Here is a 17,743-nt window from a genome sequence, read left to right as displayed (position 1 = left end):
TATGCGCAAACCGCGCGATGCGAAATATATATATAACGTAAACCATTTCGAAGATAACATATTTTAATTATTTTACCTACTAGTAAGGGTCTGACAACAAAAAAATAAATAAATAAATAAAATAAAAACGCCATTAATAGTTTTTTTTTTTCGAAATATGCTTTTCATATTTTTTTGACGGTGAGATAGAGGATAATTATAAATTATAAAGCTTTGAAAGAAGTAAGACCTTTAATAAATCTAATACAAAAAATATTTAAAATATAATAAACACACGTAATCCTAAAAAAAATATTTTTTTTTTTTCATAGTAAGATTTGCTACTTTACATCCACACAACTTACATAGCCTACTTTTCTTTAATGTGACTGCCGTCGTAACTATATACTTTTTTTTTAAATAGCCATATTAAAACTCAACGAATAGACTGTCAAATAAAGACTAAAGGTATTTGGAATTCATTATACTTGAAAAGTTAAATTTATGTATTGATACACATGTTACTGTTATTTCATTTATACAAATGTTAATATATTAATTATATTTTGTCCTCAAAATAACATGTAATCAAAAAACCCAGATGCTATCGATGTAAGCCACGAAAACGCACAATTTTCATAAAACAAAATTTTGAACTCTTGATATGCACACAGTATTTATACAAGCATACATAACACCGCGTGCCAATACTACTGGAAACATCTATATTTATCAATAATAATTTTATTGCGACAGCTAAATCATTAACACATGTAACTAATGTTAGCATATTTATAACACTTAGTGCCTACTATTACAATTAATTTAAATACCATATTACTTCCGTTTCACAATTACTTACATATTAAAGTATTCAATTCTATGAAGAATGATATTCTTTTGCACATTTCAGATGAGATTACCAACTTCTTAAGATGTTTTTAACAAATCAATTGATTAATTAAAGATTTGTATAGTACTTAATATGCAAAAGCGTGCAGTTTCTGAAGAAAAATTCGGTACATGGACTTAATGTAAAGCAGTTTTCTTACACCCTTGTACATAAACTATGTATATTTAGTAGTTTGTAAAGACTAAGAACGGAAACTTTAGGGTTTCTTTAAGGAATGACAACTTTTATTAAAACAAATATGTAAAATCGATAATATAGTTTTTCTGTAAGGTCATGTAGCACGGAACAACACAAGACTTGAAATCATAGACAATTGAGAACAAGTCATTTTACCGTAGAACATCTATCTATCTGAAAATGATGATTCATATATCAATAATAAATAAAATAAACACATAGTTTTAGTCTCATTGACTGGCAGTTCTATTGTTGATATATTCTCTTTTATAATCGTACAAATCTAATTGAAACTATCGAATATTATGAATGAACAGGTTCGCAAATGGAACAGTTACCTAATAATAACAAAACGCTTAACTAAGTAAAACTTATAATTTCAACTACAAAAAAATATATATGCGTTTAGTTATACAAACTCTTTATAAAAAATGCTAACACATGCAACTTTTATATTTAAAAAAACTTATTATATATCAATTCTATCTCGTCTTTGAGAAGTTTTATATTTGTCTAAAAGATAATATGCTACATGCGCTACAAACAAAAACTCTAATATTCTTTTGTAAGTTATTCAAATTAATTAAACCATTCACCTAACATATAGATAGCTGTGTGGCTACGGCAGTAAAAAATATAGCTACCCCCTCTCTTCCCTTGGGTGTCGTAAGAGGCAATTATGGAATAACACAGTTCCACTACTACCTTGGAACTTATAAAGCCGAACGACGATGGCGGGATAATCAGCCAAATGCTGTCTTTGAAATACAAAGGCCGAAGACGGGTAGCAGCGACTATGGGCAACACATGTGTTAACGCCATTTTTGGCGTGAACTTGTGGAGGCCTATGTCCAGCAGTGGCCTGCGATAGGCTGAAGTGAATTTACCTAACATAACCCTCATTCGACAGCAGATAAAACAGACAGTATTATAAAAAACATCTTGGAACTTAAAGCATACTTACAAACAAATAAAATAAAAAATTTACGTCATAATATGAAATAGCCATATTATAACATATATTCATCATATACTTCACACAGGTATCATATAGACAAATAATACAGCTAGAAATAGACAAAATTTGAATGTTTTGCCAAAATTATGAAATCATTTTAAATAAAAAAAAATATCAATATATTCGCATAGTTTACAACTTAAATCTGATTACAGAAAATTATACAATAATGTACCAATTTCAGAACAAAAAAGAGAATTTTCCCACCTAAGTGAAACTTTTAAAAATGTCATAGAAAACATATATAAACTACTAGCAGTTTTATTGAGTAATTTGAGTGTTCATATAGATTATAGAATATCTCATAGGAAAATTCAGCATTACTTATTACAATTTTTCATAATTACTTTGGGACTATTATTGTTAATAAAATTTAAAAAATTCAGTGTACTTTATGTAAATATCCCATTTTTTATACACACAAAACATTATACTACACATATATAGTACTTATAAAGTATGCAGTTTCTTTGTGTTAAAATTTTCGTTACGCTTTTTTTTTTTTGTACCTGTGTTACAGATTTTTTTAATGATATTTAGTATAAAGCGACATTTGGAAAGATAAAAATATGTTTTAATGTCAACATGTATGTTAAAAATATTTATTATTATTTCTTATTTAACACCATTGTTATAAAAGAAAACTAAAAATTAAAAATGTCAATTAAATAAACATCGAACTTATTCAAACAGTCCTTTAGAGAAATATAAATGACCTCACTACTAATTTTTGCAATAACGCTCTGCTTAGGGATAATCAATATTTTTAAACTGATAAAAAATTATGCACAAAATTTGTACTGTGCATTGTAAAAGTTTTTAAAGTAAGTAAGAAACATTTTACATTAATATTTATTTTATTACTCCGCATTGTCATACCGCACGCTGAAACAAAAGAAAAACCATCATTATGATAGTCGAGAGTGTAATAAAGTTAAAGAGGATAATTAATCTATATAAATAAAAATGAATGTTGCTAAGCGCATAACTAGAGAATGGCTTGACCAATTTTTTTTTTTTTTTATATTCCTTAAGGCCCACGGAAGGTTTTATACAGAAAAAAAAATTACTATTAATTTTTGATAGAACGAAGTCTATCCGGGCAGTCTGTCTACTTATTGAATATTTACATCCTCATAACTACGGTAGGTATATCATTAGGATTGGCAGTTATCATAACATATTCTCCACCAATACCAATAAAAATTATTTTAGTAATTAATCATATAATGAAAAATTTTAGTACTTTTAAAGTAAAACAGACTGACAGACAGACAGAAAATAATAACAGATGTAATCAAAATTTAAATTTGCGATAACGTAACATATTGCAATAACGAAACCACTATGAAAAGAAAAATTGAATCACCATAACTCCGTTTATTAATTATATATATACATAATACAAACAATTTCAGACAGTTTCCAGGAGTTCGACCCGATAATAATGCCGCATTAATTCACCCGACTCACGTTCACTTTGATAAGTCGAGCAAAAGTTATGAAAAATTAGTATTAAATTTTGACAGCGAAGTCTGTCCAGGCAGCTAGTAATAAAATAAAACAAAAATGAAACTGTGTATATACAAGCAGACAGTTTCATATTGTGTTTGTATATATATAAATAAATAAAATTGGAGTGTCTTTTTGCAATATTAAAGTAACTGCTTTCTACTAAATGCATATGGATGTATACAACTATACACGGTACATATACCAAAATAACTGTCTGTCTGTCTGTTTGTTCCGGCTAATCTGTGAAACGGCTGGACCGATTTTGACGGGACTTCGGCTGGCCGATAGCTGATGTAATAGGAGTAACTTATCGATCACGCAAAAAAGGCGCACCAAGACGTCGAGTTGCAGAAAAGAGCCCGTGAACAACAACATAGGAGTAACTTAGGCTACTTTTATTTTAGAAATTTATTTATTTTATAACTCTGCGAACCGAACAACAACTTTTTTGTTAAATTCGACGCGGGCGAAGTCGCGGACACAGCTAGTACTCTATTTATAAAATAGTGTATGTATGTTTATAATTATTTGTTGAGAATTTAGTTGTGATTAAAATGGTTAATGGTTTAAAGAACTTGTGTGAATTGGTGACAATGTAGAAGAACTTTAATAAGTAGTTGGTTACTTTTTAAACTATACTTTCAGTTTAAAATACAGTCCAGCAGTATTACAACTGCTTTTAAAAATATCAATAAAATTATTACCGTTGACGTTGCCCCCTACGTTTGCTAAGTCGGCGACCTGATGAAGGATCTTGTAAAGTAAACCGATTTGTTGTTTCTGGAGCTACTCTTAAATTTCTTGATTCCGTTGATCGCGCCACTTCCACCTATTAATTAGGATGTATTAGATTTAAAAGAGCTATTGTTTGTGCTATAGTTAAAATCAAGTAAATATTTAGATTAATACATTTTAAGATAGTGAATTAATTTATAATTACCTTGTCCATGAATTTCTTTATCAATTCAGGGCAATTCAAATTACTTTCTGGTTCCCAGGAATCAAACTGACTGGCCCATCCTTTCCAATGAATAAGAAATTCCCGGGCACCATTCTTTTTGTGATGGACTTCAAGAATACGCTCCACCTGTAAATGATGATAACTACTCTTTTTATATCAAATAACTAGCTGACTCGGCAAACGAGGAGTTGTAACTGCTATGAGTGGAGCTTTTGTAAGAAAGGGAATGAAGATGAATGTAAAGAAGACAAAAGTGATGGTGTTTGAAAGAGATGAGGCAGTGACAGACTGCAATATCGTGATTGGAGATAAACAAATTAACAGATGAATGAGTTTGTGTATCTGGGTTCAAAGTTTACAAGAGATGGTAAATGTGAGAGTGATATTGAAAGTAGAGTTAATGCAGGAAACAGGGTGAATGAATATTTGCACTCCTTTATGAAAAGTCGGAAGGTGTCTAACAAGGCTCGTTTGGCTGTGAATGAGGGGTGTTGGTTCCAACACTCATGTACAGAAGTGAAAGTTGGGTATGGCAGAAAAAACATGAAAGCAGAATAAATGCAGTTGAGATGAGAGTGTTAAGAAGTATGATAGGAGTTAAACAGAGTGACAGGATAAGAAATAGTGAGATAAGGAAATGTTGTGGTCTGAAAGAAGATGTAGTGACAAAAATTGAGAAAGATATGCTCAGATGGTTTGGTCTTGTCGAGAGAATGAGTGAAGAACGACTGACGAAAAAAATGTATAAGGCGAGTGTGAATGGAAGGGTTGGAAGGGGAAGACCTAGGCGGGCGTTCCGAGACCAAATAAGGGACGTCTTTAAAAAAGGCCAGGTCAAGAGTACCCTAAGCCGAAGAACATGTATGAAGGGAATAATGAAAGTGGAGGAAGCGAAAGGAGTATGTAAGGATCGTAGCAAGTGGAAAGAAGCGGTCTCTGCCTACCCCTACGGGAAAGAGGCGTGATTATATTATGTATGTATGCATGTAAAATCATCTACATATTATGTATTACTTTTAAATGTTGCAAAACTTGCCTCATACTCTGCATTTTCATCTGCATTTTTACCATCCCATTCTGTTTTGGTTTTTTTAGGGGGTGACTTGCTCTCTTTTTTCGTACCTTTTCTTTTTTTGCTGCTTTTGGAAGAATTTTTTGAGTTTTCTTTCTGTATAAAGAAAAAAAGGTCAGTAATTAAAATTGAAATTGATAAATTTTGTAAAAAAAAAAATAGGAAAGCAATAGGCAGACATTATAAACACGACATAATAATATTAAAAAATATTTTTATTAATACTTAATCATACAACAAATTTTACTTTTTTTTTTCATTCAAACAAAAATTTGCAACTAAAATTTAAATAAACAAAATTTCTGCAATGACAACTAAATAACCTTTATCTCTTATTTTGAAGCAGAACTTTGCTTTGGGTTGAGTGTTGTATACAAGTGCTCTAACTCAATTGCGTTTTTTTTTTCAATTTTAGTTATCTTGCTATCGGTTAAATTGCCTATTTGTATTTTTGTCCTGGTGAAGGTTTTGTATGTGTTGTTTTAACGTAAGTATTTTGTAGTTTTATTTATAATAATGGATGACGAACCTCCAGATCCTGGTGGAGGTTATGTTCTACCAATAACATCTACACCCAACATGGAGGTGGATACAGAAAATAGGCACAAACGCCCAAATTCTGACACCTTAACAGAGCTGTATTTTACTTAACATCACAAAATCCAAAAAAAAACTGTAATAAACCCACATAATGTCACACCTTCCGTCCAACTTAGTTTCACAAATCCTGAATTTGACAAGGAGAAAAATAAATATTCTACAGAGGATGTTGGACCCTTTGTAGTGCATATTTCCAAAATAGAAATTTTAAGACTAGTTATTATTAGATATGCAGATTGCCTTGAGACGTGAGACCCTCATAGGAATATTCTTGGACATTCGCTTCCGCGTACGATAATGTACTACTTCCGATACTTATGCAAAAAATGCTCAATCTGAGTATTCCAGTGAGGATAGTAAATTACATTTTCAATTATCTTTCTTGTCGCTCCCTTCTTATTTCTACGCGTATCTGGATGTATCTTCTAGATTGATATGAAGAGGACTCCCTCAAGGCTCCGTCCTCAGTCCTCTTCTGTATAGTGTATACACACACGATTTAGATCTCTCTGTTCTTAGTTTCTGTAATATTCTTCAGTACGCGGATGATCTGGCTTTATATATTTCCTCTGAGAGTCTCTAGGACTCTGTTGAACGAATAAACAGAGCTGTATTTTACTTAACAGATTGGCTTGATAACCACGGCATGTCAATTTCTATTGAGAAAAGTAGTGTTGTGGTGTTCTCCCATTGTAGAACTACTCCAAATATAAGTGTCACTTTTAACGGACAAGTTGTCCCGGTTAAGGATTGTGTAAAATTTTTGGGAGTTGTACTAGATTCGAAAATGTCAGGATCAACTCACATTAATATGAAGGTTAAAAAATGTGAAAAAAAAATTAATATTATGCGTTCGCTCTCTGGTGTCTGGTGGGGTTCACATCCATACACCCAAAAACTGGTGTACAACGCCCTGGTTCGCAGCCACTTGGACTATGGATCGTTTTTACTTCAAAACAGTAATAAAACTAGCAATTAAATAAGCTTGAGCGCCTTCAAAATCTTTGCATACGGTTCATATTTGGTCTTCGCAAATATGACCACGTTTCCGAATTTCGCAGTTGTCTCAAGTGGCTTCCGATTCGCTTTCGCAGGAATACTCACATACTCTCGCTACTATATTGTATACTTTTTCATTCTGATACACCTCTGTACCTTAAGGAGCGTTTCAAGTATCTTTGTAATACACACGAACGCACCCTTAGATCTGAGTCTACTTTGATGCTCGAAACCCCAGCTCACACTACTTCTTTTTACTCCAATTCCTTTTCAGTTAAAGCTGTTCAACTTTGGAACGCTCTACCTCTTCCTATAAAACAAGCCCAATCCCTGTCTTGCTTTAAAAAATACCTCAAGGCGCACTATTTGTCACTTAGTACGTCATAATTGTTTTTATCTCTGCATAACATATTGTAGGAGTATCGCTTCACTTGTATTTTGTATTCTATGCTATTATTCATATTATATGTATTTCGTTTATATGTAGGTATAGTATTTTTATGCGTATGTATATATATGTGTATGTATGTCTGTGTATATATGTATATGTGTGTATATATATATGTATATATATACATATATATGTTTGTATGTATGTATCTATGTATGTATGTATGTATTGTGCTGTATATGTATGTGTATTTGTACTCAATAGTTGATATTATTCTAGGTGACACTAATTGTCACTTCTCTGTATACACTTCCCTACCGCTTTTTCACTACGCTGTGTCCTATATGCCCAAAGGTTGTCTGGAAGAGATCGCTACTCTAGCGATAAGACCGCCTTTGTACACTGTTTTATTTTTATTTTTTTATTTGTAATATGTTATTGTGTTGATTGTTGTTGTGTACAATAAAGAGTATCTATCTATCTATCTATCTATCTATCTAAAACTAGCTTAAAATTATTTGATAGGATTCAGTCAAAGTCGCTACAAATAATTATTGGTGTGACTGAATGTGGGGAGTCTCCTCTTCAGTTTCGGAGACAATACCTTTCTGACCGTTTTGTTTTCAAAGGATATGAGTATTCTTCATATCCTCTTATTCCAAAATTATTAATCCTATCTGAACTTACTTCTTCTTCTAATTACTTCTATCTCATGACCCTTTCCAAAACCCGCATGCTCTCAGACTTGGGTGAACATTGGTCCCGTAGTAGCCTTATTAAAGGGAAGTACTATGCTAGCATCCAAGAATCAGTATTAGTCAAGCCGTGGTTTTTTAAATATCGCGATGCAAGCAAAGCCGTTACCTCAACTATATGTCGCCTAAGGTTGAGCCACTCGTGTATACCTGTATTTATGACTAAAATACGAATGAAATCAAAATCAAAATAAAAAATAGCTTTACTCAAATAGGATCCAAGAGCACTTTCGAATCGTCATTTTACAAATTAAAACTTTAAAAATAAATTATTATTTTTGTAAAACTCCTCTAAAATTAAATTAAAGACTTCTCTATTTCTAAATGTGGTTTAGACGAAAGCACCCCAGAACATATATTTTTTTCTTGTCCTAAATTACGATTCTCTTTGTATGATGTTCTTCCCCTGAGATTCCACATCCTACTGAACTAAAATCCTTATTAATGTGTGTTTTCTCCCCGTTTATTACTTCTTTATGCACTTTCATTGAGACTTACAATATAAAACTATAACGGGATGGAGATATCTAACAAAAGGTAACTATTCCAAGTATATATTTACTATTGTATTTTTATATATCTTTGTGTGTTTTTTGTCTTAGGCAAGTTAACTTTTCTTTCAGGCAAACTTTTGCGGGAATTGGAACCGAACTTGAACTCCCACTGTAACTCCAAATAAAGCAAAGTTTAAATACTTTGATATTGGCAAATCCGCAAGGGAGCCATTTCAAGAATAAGAATAAGAATATTTTGAAGCAAGAAAACTTTGAAGTGAACACGATTGAACTTAAGTGAATATATTTTCACACTTTTTAATGAGTAACAAAATAAGATAAAAAATATACCAACCTCCTCATTGAATTTTTGAATCAAATCAGGGCATGACAAAGTGTTGGAAGGCTCCCAAGTGTCGCTATCTGCAGAGTACCCCTTCCAGCGAATTAAATAATGCAATTTTCCTCTGATTCTCTTAGAATCAACTATTTTTTCTACCTGTGAAATAATACTAAAAAATTAATGAGAAATCATTAACATTTATAAAGGGACAACATGAAATTAGTAACTACAACTTTTGTTTTATTCATATTTAGTATAGAATTCTAATTTTTTAATTGTGTTAATTCAGACCTTTTTAACCCTCGACGCAAAAAGAGGGGTGTTATAAGTTTGACGTGTCTGTCAGTCTGTCTGTCTGTCCGTCCGTACGTCCGTCCGTCCGTCCGTCCGTCCGTCTGTCTGTCTGTGGCTCCGTAGTTCGCGAACGGATGAAGCGATTTCAATTTAGTTTTCTTTTTGTGTATGAACGGTGAGTTACGGGCGATTGTTTTTAGATATGTTTGATGAAAATCGGTTGAGCCGTTTAAAAGTCGTGGGGGGTGAAAGTGGGAAAGAATAACTGAATGTCTGCAAATATAATTTAGTGGGGTCTCAAATGAAAGCGCATCACATGCACATTACAAAATAATGTTTTCAATGAAAATCGGTTGAGCCCTGACAAAACTCTGGGGGTAAAAGTGGGGAAAATACCCAATATGTGCAAATATATGTGGTGGGGAGAAAATGAGGATGAAAATCCGAATGTCGGTAAATTTATCCAAGTACCAAATGAAATAGCAAAAATAAATGAAAAATATAAAAAAAAAAAACGGTTGAGCCGTTTGAAGTTAACCAGGCGTCATGAGGCTGGGTCTGTGAGACCCGTCACATTTTGTATTATTTGTAGTTAAGTTAGTATCAGTGCGACGTTGCCGCTCTTCTCAGTAGCTGGATCTGTTGAGTGGTTCTTTGCGTCGCAGGTAACAAATTAGTCGTGCGACAGCCGCAGCGGGAGTTAAACGTGCACAAATTTAAAAAAGGTATGTAAGACCCATCCCCGCAGTTAGTGTAACAATTTCGCGCAATTTTGTATACGTATCATTTTAATTTTTTTACCGTAGATTAATGCTGTTATTTCCGTTTTTTTTTTTTATTGTTTATAATTTAAGTTGCTAATATATAGTTTAATGTATGTTATTTGTGTTTTTTGTAGGTAATTAGTAAAAAATGGACCGAGAAGAGAAAGAAAGACAGCGTATACTGTCGATTTTACAAGAGTCTGACTCTGAGTCTGCGTTGTCAGATCAGGAGTGTGTTGAGGAAGATCATTTGAGTGAGCGTAGTCATCCCAGTGATACAGAGCAAGAAATCTCAGAGTCTGACGATGATGACATTACGCTATCTACGCTGTCGCATAGAAATCGTTCGCCACAGTTGGAGGAACATTCTACATTTGGATCGACTTCGAGCTTTTATCGTGGCAAAGATAGTACGATTTGGTATAAGACGCCTTTTCGACAAAATGTCAGAACCAGAACGGAAAATATAATTCATCAGTTGCCAGATGTAGTGCCAGAAGCAAAATCGGCGATGTTTGAAGTGGAATGCTGGAATCTTTTTATTACTGAGGATATGCTACAAATCATACTTATGCATACTAATACACGCATTGAACCTAAAATAGCTTCGTGTACTAATTTATCTAAGTACACCCATGTTAAAAATGCACTATGGTTGAATTGAAAGCTTTTATAGGCCTTCTTTATTTTGCTGGTCTTTACCGATCAGGCAGACAAAATTTGAGCGATTTATGGGCTACTGATGGGACAGGTGTCGATATTTTTCGGCTTGTAATGTCTTTACAGAGATTTTATTTTATTCAAAGTTCTTTGACCTTTGATGATATTTCTACATGTCAGCAAAGAATTCAATTAGATAATTTAGCTGCAATTAGAGAACTTTTTGAAGCTTTAGTAGAAAACTGTAAGAAAACCTACATACGAAATGATTGTCTAACAATTGACGAAATGCTTGTAGCAGCAGTTCGCAAAAGGTGTCAAGTGTGTCCAGTCAAGAAAGACCGTAAAACAAATTACACCTGCGAGAGTTGCAACAAATATATTTGTTTGGAACATATTGTACCTTTCTGTGCTGACTGTACCAAAGATAATGATTAAGAGTAATTATTATTTTATTTTTCTTCCAAAGATAATCTAGTTTCCTACAAAAAAGTGCCATTTTGAAACATTAATAGTATTTGTTAATTAATAATAGAGTTACATTTAAGGACGCTATGACATTTTTCCACAAATATCAGTGTTTTTCACGTACCATTTTAATTAATTAGGAGTCACCCTGCGAGGATATCTTGCTTTCAAATGAAAGATAATATATTCATCTCCGAGTGACAACATAAAAATTCTATAGCCCCATACAAACTTTTCACACAAATACAGTTTAACCATCACAGAAATCGCAAAAAATTAAAAAAAGACGGTACTGAATAGGAACCATTATAGCTAAATACTGCACTGCACTAAGAAAAATAACTACACTAAGAAATTGTTGCTTATTAAGTCCTCTATGCGTAGCGCTAGATATTTTATAGAAAAATAAATAATATTTCCATTTATGAGAAAAATAAGAAACGCTCTCAAATTTCTTCATACATTTTTTACAAGTGAACCATCGTCGTTCGCCATTCCGCGCCGAAACGCGCTCATGGAAGCACGGCTGTATCGCTTCAGCGCAAGTAATAGTTACGTAAAAAATAAGTTCCTTGTGTATACTGTGCTTGGACGAAATTGATACTTTACAAATTCCCAGGCAATCCATAACTTTGCAACTCAAGATCTTCACAATCGAATGTCTTTGCTATGCATTTGGTTTATATATAATAATCAATAATAATAAGTAATCTTCGCAATTTGTCTTCTTTTTAACCGACTTCAAAAAAAGGAGGAGGTTACTCAATTCGACCGTATATATATATATATATATATATATATATATATATATATATATATATATATATATATATATTTATTTATTTATGCATTAACAAAACTTAGAACTAACATTACAGTTACCCAATGCGTTAGTTAAGTTCATCACAACAAGTAACATTAAATTTAACAAACAATTAAAACAATTCAATAAAAACAAAATAATCAAAAAATAAGAAATAATCAATAAATAATCAATAAATATAAAATAATCAATAAATAATCACACTTAAAAAATTCATAAAATTCATAAAAAACAAACATAATAATAATAGAAATTAGTACATTTATATTAATAAAATTAAAATCAATGTCAATATGTAACATTAAATTTACCAATTAATTAAAACAATTCAATAAAATCAATAAAAAGATAATAATAATTTTACGTCCAATTAATCATATAATCAAATCTAAAAAAAAAAAAAAAAAAAAAAAATTCATAAAAACAAACATTCAATAATAATAACACAGATTAGTATATCTATATTAATACAATTAAATTAATTTTTTTTTTATATGTCAGATTAAATAAATAATGTCGCGATTGATCAATTTTTAAAGAATTAAAATATTACCGAAAAAAAAAAAAATCAAAATAAAAAAAAAAAAATATATATATATATATATATATATATATATATATTTAATGTAAGTTCGGATATAACTTTTTCGTTTATGAATCGATTTTGATAATTCTTTTTTTGTTGGAAAGGAGATATCCCTAGTTTGGTTCCATGATAAGGAAACTAGGATCTGATGATGGGATCCCAAAGAAATCGAGGGAAACTTTCAAAAATCGTACGGGTGACTAGTAAATTTAATCATGTTTTCATTAAGTACTATAAAGGACTACTATTTAATAAAGGTCTAGAGTCGATCTGATGATGGAGAAGAAAGATAGTCGAGGGAACTCTTCAACAATTTATACCAATTACCTGCTTTTTGAACTTAATTCGTTTCTATTGATGAGAACTTTGCAACTGTATTAGTTATAAGTGCCATTACAGTCTGATGGTGAAGACAAAAGATACTCGAGGGAACTCTTTAACGATTTATAGCAATTACCTGCTGTTTGAACTTAATTCGTTTCTATCGATGAGGATTTTGCACCTATATGAGTTACAAGTGCCATTACAGTCTGATGATGGAGACGAAAGATAATCGAGGGAACTTTTCAACGATTTATAGCAATTACCTGCTGTGTGGTAATGTGTGTCGCAGGACCAGGTTTGATGATGGAGCCCATAAACACTCGAGGGAATTTCTCAACAATTTACAGCAGTTACCTTTTGCTGTTTGACGACCGATTTGATATAATGGTGCATGCGCCGTGTCGGCGGCGCCTAAACACCGACGTCGCGGATTCAATTCCCGCTCGGAGTGGATATTTATGTTTATACAAATATTTATTTTCCGTCTAGTTGTTAATCCTTGTGGTTCTCCCAACCTAGCCTCAGAGAACACGCTAGGCTGTCAGTCCCGGTTGTTATTACGTACACCTGATAGCGAACTTTACTCATAGTATGTCGACGCGTTAGCGCAGCGGTCACAGCACTGGCTGTTGCGCTGGCGTTAGTGGGTTCAATCTCCGCGCAGGACAGACATTTGTATTGGCCATATAAGATGTTTGTCATGATCTGGGTGTTTGTGCTTGTGTATTGTGTATGTTTCCGGACCCCCGACACAAGAGAAAAATCATCCTTGTTAGGTCTACCCATCACTAAAAATTGCAAAATAAAATAATTTTTAACAAAAAAAAAGCCGACTTCAAACAGGAAATGAAAAAGTGAAAAATGAATTTGCTTAGTACAAAGTAATTCGTATTTTGATTTAGTTAATCAGAAATGATTAAATAAATATTTTATAATATTGAAGTCGGTGCCAAGTGAAAAAATAACTACTCTAATATCTACTCCTAAGTTGTATTCAGTTTTCTTTCATAATTTGTTTCATTGACTATAAATTAGTTTGAAGACTGTTATTATTCTGTTATTGTTTTGATATATCTAATAATCCAAAGTTCTGTTATTGTTTTGACATATCTAATAATCCAAGTCCAGAAGGTCAGAAGCCTTCTGGGGCGTTCACAGGCTTCTCGGAGCGTCCTTATTTCATTAAGGATGGTAGCCCGGTGTGCGGCCACTCCCTCGCATTCCAGGATTACGTGGGCGGCTGTTTCTTCCGCAGCCAGACATCCGCTGCAAAGAGGACTGTCCGTTGCTTTCATAATGAATAGTTGGTGATTAAGTGCCATGTGGCCGGTAATCGTGCCAACAACTATTCGGATGTCCAAGCGGTTAAGACTGAGCAGTCGGCACGTTAGGTGTGGTGATACTTCCGTTAGTATCATTTTGGACTGTCTACAGCCAGTTTGGTTTGCCCAAAGGGCATTGTGAGTTGCACGTGTCCGTTGCCTTACCCACGAGCGCAGTTGTCCAAATGGTAGCGGCATTAGGATGGTTGGGCCTTTTATCCACTGGAGGATTACCTCATTATGTGAGGCCAATACTTCCAGGGTTTGGTGACATTCGTATATAAGACTAGAGTTGGTCGAATTGCTCCCTAGTGCTTTGAGTACAGCCATGCTGTCTGACAGGATACGGATGTTGTAATCTCTAATGCCTTTTGACAGGACGGCGGTGGCTGCATGGGTTATCGCAACACTCTCACATTGGAAGATGGAGCTGTGTTGGCCCAGCGTTAGTGATAAATTGATATTAAGGTCTTGTGAGTACACTCCGGCACCGGTGCCAGACCCCATTATGGAGCCGTCGGTGTAAATACGAACCTCGCGTAAGCCGGACTGGTTTCTTTCAGCCTCAAATGGTTGTATATGGTATTTCCTTTTGAAAATATGTTGTTTGGGAATCCTATCACATGGAGCAGCAAGTAGTGGCTCATAGCTCACAAGGTTGCTCCAAAGTTTATTGTGTGGACCCTCCTGGTTGCACCACAAGTTAGAATGGATATAGTAAGCTATCGGCTATGATGTACATCACAGGTGACTAATTTATGGGGGGTTAAATTTTTGTTATTTCTGACTCTACCACCACCACACATGACCACCACCACTGATGACCACGTGGTCTTGGTCTGCCCTATAAATGAATATTCTGTCTGACGCGTTATTTTGTTTAAAAGTGTCTATTTGTCAGTCATTAAAGGTCAGTTCGTATCGTATTTTGATCTTGCAGTAAAGATCGTTTTTACGTACATTTGTTCGAAAATAACGCGTGATAGTCGCAGTACGGAGCATGAGTAAACTTACCGCAGCACTGGAATTAAGGTAGAGTCAGAAATAACAAAACTTTAACATCCGATAAAAAAATCTACCTGTATTGTACATTATAGCCTGTTTTTTTTTAAGCCGGAGGCGCGGAGGGAGGTCAGCCCTCTGCGGCGCCGGCTGCTCCGCTGCGGAACGGAGCATGAGTGAGCGTGCTTTCGCACGCAAGGGCGGAAGGGCTGCACTTCCCGCAGCACCGGAGCTAAGCATTATTCTAACGTCTAAGGTGGTAGGTTAATTTTTTTCCGATATAAAAATTTAACCTCAAAACTTCAACCACGATCTCTGTAACAACGGGGTTTACACGAAAATATTTGCCCTTTTACTTCTTGCCGGCTATGCACATAATTACCTATTTTACAACTCTGTGAACTGAACGATAACTTTTATATTCAATTCCAATCATGTCAAATATTTTCAACTAACTGCAACTTAAGCGACTTATCCCACTATTGTACTATCAAAAACAGACTGTTTCTGGACTTATACACTTTCAGTACTTGTCATTGGCAAAATCATCGGTGAAAAGCTGATGGAGCCATAGTCTTTAAAGAAGAAGAAGATTCAATTCCACGTGGACGAAGTCACGAGCACAGCTAGTTTCACAATTAAGTCTATTAATGCGAATCTCTAAATATATATTTAGATGTACCTAAATACACTTCAGCCTGTAATATCCCGCTACTGGGCATAGGCCTCTTTCCCCATGTAGGAGAAGGACCAGAGCTTAATTCACCACACTGCTCCAATGTGGGTTGGCGGATATATTCCCTCCCTACTATAAGTAACGCTCTCCGAGGCACAGTGGGGAGACCCACAAGGACTGCACAAACACCCAGACCACGGCAAACACCTGTATGGCCAATACAATTGTTTGTCAAGTACGGGGATTGAACCCGCAACCACCAGCGCAACAGGTACAATCCATGGCTGTGACCGTTGCGCCAACGCGGCTTCGATATCTAAATACTTTAAACCTAATTCACTTAGCAAAATTACAATCACTTTCAACGTTTTAGTACTAGAGGAACAGACGCATTTATCCATAAAACAACATTCATCTATCCTCCATCGAAAGTAACGAAGATAATGAAAGCAGGGAGGAATATTATAAGTTTAGTTACAGAATAAATAAAAAAGTATACCTCGAACTCTTCTTCGGCATCCTTTTTGTTGTCGACTTTTTCAGTTTTCTTTTTCTTTGATTTACTTTTTGCTTTACTTTTCTTGCTGGATTCTTTTGGTTTTTCAGGTTCACTCTCAAAGTCGCTGTCTTTTAGTTTATCATCAAGCTCTTTCTCAACCTGTTCGGACCGTTCTGTTTCCTGCTGTTCTTCGGTACTCAGAGATCTAGACCCATTCGTAGATGAAACCATATCGTCATCCGTACGGCTCTTAGATATCTTTCGCATTCTGAATTTTGGAAAATAAACAATGCTGGAAAATATTCACTTTGGTAATAATAATCAAGTTTTTAATCGACACAAATTATATTACAATGGAGGGAAAATAAGATACAAATGGGAGAACGCCAAACTTAAAACGACTACAGACAATATGTTAGTATCAGTGCTGCCAACTTTATTATTACAGAGTAAGAAGAAGAACCCACTAACCAGTAACCACTACTTAGTTTTCCAATTACAGCACTAAGGCGCATTATACTGCATAATGCTCAATGTTAAATGTTTCAACATTTTTTTTTTATTTAAAGTCATTTTACATTGAAAAAAAATTACAGTACAGTAATACACTCCAAAAATTACAAAGATTTGTCCGGAGTGTTAAGGTTGAATACAGTTCATTTAGGCAATTAAAAATAAGGTGGGTAGTTCTACAAACTAAAGTAAGTAGGTATCTTTTAATTTGGTGTAAATGCGTACGTAAAGAAGGCGATCGAGACGCAAAAGCGGTTTGTTACAAACACTTAGATGATGTTCAGATAAAACGACTTAAATTCATTTATTATATTTTTTATAGTGATTCTTTTTTTAAATGTCACATCTATCTTGGGTTATGCATTCCATTGTCTTCAAATTTTAGTTCCCAGGTATACACACGTAAATAACTCGATTTTCAATTATCGCCTTTGGACAAAAATGGCGATCTTTACTTCCAAATATCTCGGAAACGTAACACTTTAGGATACCATGTTAGTAAAAATTTTTGTTTGTATAAGTATCCTCTATCCAAATATACCACTTTTATCGTGCTCGAAAATTTAAAAAAAAAATCAAGATGACGGCGGCTAGA

General features: G+C 33.8%; 1 protein-coding gene across 1 annotated transcript; it reads right to left on the bottom strand.

Moving 5' to 3' along the window:
- Nucleotides 1-2,052: 2,052 nt before the first annotated feature.
- LOC123659604 (chromobox protein homolog 1-like) lies at nt 2,053-17,079 on the bottom strand. Its single transcript, XM_045594809.1, has 6 exons — nt 16,636-17,079; nt 9,230-9,373; nt 5,600-5,731; nt 4,543-4,689; nt 4,307-4,431; nt 2,053-2,972 (listed from the first exon to the last, which is right to left on the bottom strand). Exons 1-6 carry the CDS (start codon nt 16,900-16,902, stop codon nt 2,948-2,950), a joined length of 840 nt encoding a protein of 279 aa, XP_045450765.1. The 5' UTR covers nt 16,903-17,079; the 3' UTR covers nt 2,053-2,947.
- Between the last annotated feature and the right edge of the window lie 664 nt (nt 17,080-17,743).

Source organism: Melitaea cinxia, chromosome 14 (genome assembly GCF_905220565.1).
Source record: "Melitaea cinxia chromosome 14, ilMelCinx1.1, whole genome shotgun sequence".
In the NCBI taxonomy this organism is placed as follows: domain Eukaryota; kingdom Metazoa; phylum Arthropoda; class Insecta; order Lepidoptera; family Nymphalidae; genus Melitaea; species Melitaea cinxia.
Note: the sequence above shows the minus strand (reverse complement) of the source record. Positions and strands in the feature narration are given on the sequence as shown.

Excerpts from the sequence above, each read along its gene's own strand:
- LOC123659604 (XM_045594809.1), bottom strand. The coding sequence starts at position 16,902 with ATGCGAAAGATATCTAAGAGCCGTACGGATGACGATATGGTTTCATCT. Across the intron at positions 9,374-16,635 it reads ATGCCGAAGAAGAGTTCGAG|GTAGAAAAAATAGTTGATTC; the intron begins GTATACTTTTTT and ends ATTATTTCACAG. Across the intron at positions 2,973-4,306 it reads CGTAGGGGGCAACGTCAACG|CGTGCGGTATGACAATGCGG; the intron begins GTAATAATTTTA and ends CTTTTGTTTCAG.